This window comes from Lathyrus oleraceus, chromosome 6 (assembly GCF_024323335.1).
Source record: "Lathyrus oleraceus cultivar Zhongwan6 chromosome 6, CAAS_Psat_ZW6_1.0, whole genome shotgun sequence".
Taxonomy (NCBI): Eukaryota; Viridiplantae; Streptophyta; class Magnoliopsida; order Fabales; family Fabaceae; genus Lathyrus; species Lathyrus oleraceus.
The window spans coordinates 12,386,678-12,393,838 of NC_066584.1; the positions used below are offsets into that span (position 1 = coordinate 12,386,678).

Consider the following 7,161-nt stretch of genomic DNA (forward strand, 5'->3'; position numbering starts at 1 on the left):
ACCATATGGCTTTTGTTTTACAAATTGAGATAAAGAAAATTGATGAAATTATCATCGAAGAACATTGGTCTCCTGCTATGCAAGAAAAATTAAATCAATTTGAGAGAAACATTTAGGAACTCGTTCCTGAAGCTAATTGAGTGATTGGAACCTTATTGAATCTTTTGCAACAAGCTTGATATTTTTGGAAATGTTCTAAGAAGTAAATAAAACTTGTTACAAAAGGTTACAATCAATGGGGAGACATAGATCTCAATGAAACTTATGTCACTATAACTCGATTAGAAGCCATAATGACATTTCTAACTTTCTCATACATTATGTAAAATCTTACGGATGGAGGTAAAGAGTGCACTCTTGAGCTATAACAACCATAAAGAGGCGTATGTTGATAATTTTTTGAATTTTACAAAACTCTTCTTACTCATGAAAAGGGGTCTATATGATTTCAAACCATCTCCTTAAACTTAGTTTGAGATTCTAAATAATTTTCCGTTTGAATATAAGTTTCTAAAAAGGAAAAATGATACAACATTTTTCAAACCAAACATTATCTTCGTATGCATGGTTCGGTCTATTCGATACTACTAATAAATCCTTGAACAAAGATGTTTCTGAAATGTTCTGGGTTAAAATCGAAAGATAAGATTATATAATTCGTGCGATCAAGATTCAATGGCTATTAACGTTCTGACCACATGAATGCGGCTTTTTGGTCGACTGCATGGATTCAATTTCCTATTTTTCAAACAATAACTTCTCTTATACGCTAAAAATAACTTTCTATTCTAAATATGTTCATATAATCTATTAAGAACATGTCATATTTTCATAAACTCATATCTCCAATAAACCAGAACTAAAAAGAAATCAACATCACTAAGCACTGAAATATTTCACATCAAAGGTAAATCATCATAATGAGAACGAACAAATGGATTACACTTAGCATTCAATTTGATTTGGATGCAACAAATGTAGAACACAATAAGCACAATGGCACAAAAAATGCTATGAAAGTAGAACAAATACCATATTTCACACAAATTGGCTACTGGAGTATAACTCTACATACTCTGATTTCTCCAATTCTACAAAATGCAGATAAACGAATATTAGCAACATTGGAATCAAAGCATAACAGTAATACGAATCCTTTAACAATCAAACGATATAATGGTGAAATGAACGGTGTGATCAATTAAGAGTCCGAAAGAGCGACCGAGTGTCCGGCGGGGGAAGCAGTGACGGAGGTAGCATAACTGTCATCGGCGACATGAGATCTAGTTTTAACGGTTTCGATCATGCGTCTACTGATCTCTTTCGAGTATACCTCGAGGATCTGAATACTGTGGTCGTCGGGGGAAGAGGAAGCATCCGCGACGGAGAAGGCCTCGGCCTCGATCTGGCTTGCGGCGACGGAGGATTCGTCAAGCGACAATGTGCCGTAGCGTTTAGAGAGGACTGAGGGAGTGGAGAAGGTTTCGATCAAGCGGTTTATGACGGCCTCGCGAGTGCGTTGTGTGGGAGGCCATATAGTGAAGGAGGCGGAAAAGTTCGGTAGCGGTGGCGGAGCCTCCGTTGAGGGCGGTGTACCGGGTGAGGACATGGTGAGAAAGAGGGGAATTTGAAATTAATTGTAATTGTTATTCTTTTAGATTTTGTAGAGAAGGGAGGGGGAAGTGAAACGGTTTAAGTTTATTTATTTATTTATTTATTTATTTGGTGACATTAGTTTGGTGAGTGGGCTTTGGTTATGGGTTGCCTTACAAGCAAGAGTCTAGGGAATGGTCTAGAAGCTTCACTAGGAGTTTGAGACCTATGTTAACATTTTGAAAGATCATTATAATACATTGTCAAGATTATTTATACACATTACAAAAAACTTCTTTATAAACGACATTTGAAGCTACATTGATATTGTCTCTATTATCATATCTTTAAATCATACATTGATTTTATTATGAAATTATAATCTATAATTGATGATTGACAATATGGGAATACAAAAAAAAAAAAGGAAAAGATAATCTTGCATCGCATCAAAATGGTGTCAAAGACAATGTAGGTATAAATATTACTATTTGATATGACTTTTGTTTCCACGACATATTTACCCATCTTTAAAATTATAAGTCAAGTTTTATTACAAAGTCCTAAAGATTTGTCTATATTTAATATCAGCATTACTGACGAATTAACCTTGAGTCTCAATTTATGGTTTGGAAATTCCGAAGAAGTAATTGTGTTTAAAGTTTCTATAATGTGGACATCATCAACTGCATCACTATCTAAATTTTTCGTGTATGTAGTATCATAATTGAGATATATTTTCCCTTCACCAAGAAGCAGATTCAACATAATCATTGATCATGTCAACAATGGTATTTTTAAGAGCTAAAGTAGCCTTATTTTGAAAGATAGATATATCATCAATGTTATCTTTAGGTTTTGGATATATGGCTTCGACAATTCTTACAAAAGAATTGTTGATAAGAAACAAAAATATGTTAAATCGTAGACATTTATTAACTTATTGTTTACCGGTGTTTTTGGTAAACAATCACGAGTTTGAAAGTCTATGAGATTAACTCGAAAAATCTCCAAAGTAATTTGCGCAAATAATTTGAGTAAACGTGCGTGCGTGTGAGTTGAATGCAGCGTAACAGAAGACTTTAAATGAAGTTAAGTTATGATAAATGATAAGGTAAAATGCAGTAAATAACATTAAATAAAGCAAAGGAAAAGGTACATGTTTCGTTTAAGGATTCAAAAAAGCTTAAGAAAAAAAGGGTGGACGCAGACGCATACCATGTAGTTTAGTCGACTGTTCCTTTTTGATGGAATAAGGGTTTATGTCCACTGTCCTTCTCAAGATTCTTGACACATATTTGTCAATTGTCCTTTTTGAGGTTTTGGATATGTTTCCCAGCGACCTGGGTCTTGGGGTTATATCCTTAAGTCCTCTAAATCATGTCTCGCGGTGTCGACAACTCGGTCGATCCCTCATCGTTAGTTTGTCGACGAGTTACCATTAATGTTTCTTTAGAGACACTTTATTAATGTTTTCCCATAGTAAGCGTATTTTTATTGATATTCTTTGTTAACTTACTAGTAGCTGAAAATCCAAGTGCAACAGATGCCCCCAAAAATGTCAATGTCGACCCATGTCTGAGGGGAGAAAAGTGGAATTGTTTTAATTACTCTATCAATGTTCATATTATATGGCACATCACCTCAATCATGTTTGTTGTCAGTCATTATGACTAATTTTTCTACCAACACACACGTCAAAGACATACGTGTAAATTCATTATGACTACCTCTTATTCCCTATGGAGACTAAGTGAAATGGAAATGCTCTAACTTCAATTTTACTTTCCTCGTGGCTTTAAATGCCATTTGTCGAATCAACCACCATGTGGCCGATCTTTTCTTTGACAAAATTGAATTGTTTCTTGATCCGCTATTTAAACGTGTTTGTTCAAACACTTTCTAACTTCCTATTTCTGCAGCTTACCTCATGGAACTACAAAACCATAATTTTTCCTTCTTTCTAACGCCCTTACTTTAGCAAAGCCCATATCCTTCAATGGTACTTCTTGTACAACTGGCATGCGGGCCTTGCAGTCAAGATTGAGCTTCATATCATCGTGGAAGAGCATGCCTACGTACCGAAGCCTCTCTTGGAAACAGAACGCAGATAAACCTAGTATCGCTCTGCCTTCATCCCCTACGTGTTTGCTGGTAAAGTGCATACATTTATATGCCCCTTGCCAAAATATATTAAGAAGCCCCAACTGCTACAGGATTATTTCTGTATATATCGTCGATATGAACCACTGGTGTTCATTGATGAACCTTTGAAGTTCAACTACTTCAAGAACCGGGTCTTCTAATCTTCTAGATTTTCATATCCCAAAACTTTTCGTCCCCTTTTCATTTCTACTTAACTTTTGGTTTAAGATTCCATACGCATATCCATGATATCATAGTACATCCATTTGCATTGAGAAACGCAAAATCATATATTCAAGGGCCTTGATTACACAAAGCATGGAAGAGAGGTTGGGTCCCCAAGCTAGAATTCATTTGGATGGCCATGCTTGTATTGGAACCATTCATCTTGTTTGTATTTATCATGGAGCATAGGAGAAACCTTAATTCATTGGTGTTGGAATCATTCATTTATGTGTGCATTCAAGATTGAGGTTCATCTGATTCATCTGGTCATTCATGGAGGTTTAGCTGGTTTGTTCAACAATGCATTAGAGATCTACTTATTCATGATCCCAATGCCTTGATCAAGGGTCATTCATTCAAGTTGGTGCATTTTTTGCTTGGTTAAGTTTCAATTGGTTGGTTTTACTTGATTTGGTACTAAGCCTAGTAGCATGGCATATTTTATCTGGTTTAAAGGCATTGTGTTATTGAGTCAAGTCCATTTTCATTCATCATATCAGTTCATTACAGTCTATCAAGTCCATAATCATTCCAGATCATATCAGTTCATTTCATTTTCATTCAAAGTCAAATCAAATATCCAATTCCATTCACCATTTGTTCTTTTCATCACAAATGTTCATTCTTTACAAAAAATTCATTTTTGGCCAATTTTGTTACAATTGACTTTTGGTCAACAATTGACTTTTTGGTCAATCAGTTGAGCAAAGTCAATTGACCCACCCTTGACTCCCTAAAACCTATTTCTATCATTCTACCAAGTCTCGTCACTAAAATATTTGTTTCATTGGTTTTCTTCATTTTTAAGAGGCTTGGTCCATTTCTAGGTCAGACCAACAAACGGACCACCTTTTGGACCAAGGAACCAGGTCCATGACCAGGTCCAAAACCTTGTCAGACCACCAAAATAGACCAACATTTGGACCTACATGAACCTTTTCCATTTTTAACCATTTTCACTGATAAACCATTTGTTAAGCCATTCAATATATTTTCTATTTCATTATGCATTTCAAAAATTCATTCATTCAAATTTCCAAACATTTCATACATTAATCCAATATTACAATACACCATTACATTCAGTTTCCACATCCACATTTCAATACAATTCATAATTACAACCAAATTACAAGAAAACTACAACATGAGCAAAAATCCATAGCATTCCATCAAGCAATTCTTGCATCCAAACCAAGCATCTTAGTCCAAACAAAGATTAACCTACAAGGTGCATAAGAGATCGTTCATTTTTTTCATTACAAAGCAAACCACTTGTAACAACATATCAAAAACCAAAACAATTAACAACCATTTTGGATCTCCTAACAAACCTCTTATTCCAACTAATTTATTTCCCAACCGAATTGAATTAACCAATTCTCATAACCTCTTAACTAAATTCTCTTCAACCGAAAAAAACTAACTTAACAACCTATAAACAACCGTTTCTCAACTCTAAATCATGCTCTCAACAAAAAAAAACGGAATTTCCTAACCACCCTCAAACCAACCTTTACTACCACCCTCCAAAAACCTATAACAGAAAAATTGGGAATTTAAAACAAGAGTAGAAGGGTAACAATTGAGGATTAAAAACAAGAGCAGAAGCATAACACTTGGAAGAAGCTTCAAACAAAAGCGTAACAAGGAAGAGCAAAACCAACGACACACCCTTCAATTCACTTTCACTCTCCATCCATTCACCGGAGAACTTCGAGAAATCAATTTCAACGATCTTCATCATTCATCATACATCCTCATCACGAAATCAAATTCAACACTCTTCATCTCAATTCAGCAACAATGTTTCGGAATAGCACGACTCACAACACGCATATAACAACAACGAGGCAAATTGAAGAATAAATATAAGTGCAACGCATAAGCGAAAGAAGAGGATCAAAAAGAAAATTACATGGTGCATCAAATCCGGTAGGTTATTTCTTATTTCCTTTCCGCACGCAAACGATTTCAATTTTGGTTCCGAATTGGAAGGAGAAGTCAGATTCTTGCTTGTTCGTTGATGTTCGCGTGAGATCATAGCGATATCTTGAAATGATTTCTTTAAACAATTCCTTGGTGATTTCGCGTTAATGGTGATGGTGCGTGGTTGGCGGGGATGGATTTTCTTCAGTGAAATTTTCACTGGATGGAGTGCAGTAGAAATCCCCACCTTCCAATTATCTTTTCAATTAACTAATTGCATGCTTTTATAATAAGCAAGGGTTGATATTTCACTGGAAATTAATTTCACGGGAGAGTAATTATTCCCGATTGATGCGCAAGCTGATTCTGTTCGTTCGAAGTGAGATCTTCAGCAATTCACACTTTTGAGCTTGTGTGTGTTCCTTCGTGAGGGAAAGTTTTACCTCGTACCCCTGCAATTGTACCCATACCCCTACAATTAAATTTTTTAGACCAAAATACCCTCATATAAATAGGGTATATTTTTCAGAAATGGATTTTTTTCATTTGCGCCTGAAGAATTCCGGAAGAACTTTTTTGGCCTTCTAAACCGGAACACTGAGAGTAAGTCTTTTGGTTCACAAAACATACACCGGAACACTTCTTCAAAGACTTTCGGTTCGCTGCAGTTTTGGGATATTGAACCAGAACTCTTTAAGAAAGTCTTCCGGTTTGTAAGAGTATATACCGGAACTCTTTCTTAAAGACTTCCGGTTTGCATGAACTAAATCAGAACTCTTTTAAGAAGTGTTCCGGTAGTCAACCAATTTTCTTCCACACCAAAACTCTTTTAAGAAGTTTTTCAGTGCATTTTTTTTTTGTTATAATATTTTTTTATAGTGGTTCGAAGACGAGGTGCAGATGGTAGGATTCCAGACCGCAGTTTAGGCCGGGGCGCATCTTCATCTGCAGCAGAGCCGAATGGATATTCATGAGGACCGTACGATACATCTCTTTTGGTAAAGTACGAGCATCATGTTGCTCGCCATTTATTGTTTGGTGAGGTAAATAAACGGGATATATTTGAAATTGAATAATATTTGAATATTTTATAATATGTGTTTTAATTGTTTTTAGGAAAGAGGTCCGAAGAAAGAGTTAAAGGTTGTTGGACACGGACTAAAGCTGACATCGAGGGTTCCACTAGCTCTTCCACAACAGGTGGAGAGTTGGGTATCTAGGTTTGGGTTATCTTCACTTTAGAGAACTAGTTTGAACAAGATAGACACA

At 35.7% G+C, this 7,161-nt stretch overlaps 1 protein-coding gene across 1 annotated transcript; it reads right to left on the minus strand.

Moving 5' to 3' along the window:
* Positions 1-894: 894 nt before the first annotated feature.
* LOC127097024 (MFP1 attachment factor 1) lies at positions 895-1,692 on the minus strand. Its single transcript, XM_051035540.1, has one exon. It carries the CDS (start codon positions 1,607-1,609, stop codon positions 1,202-1,204), a length of 408 nt encoding a protein of 135 aa, XP_050891497.1. The 5' UTR covers positions 1,610-1,692; the 3' UTR covers positions 895-1,201.
* Positions 1,693-7,161: the final 5,469 nt, after the last annotated feature.

Coding starts and splice junctions, on each gene's coding strand:
- LOC127097024 (XM_051035540.1), bottom strand. CDS start 1,609: ATGTCCTCACCCGGTACACCGCCCTCAACGGAGGCTCCGCCACCGCTA.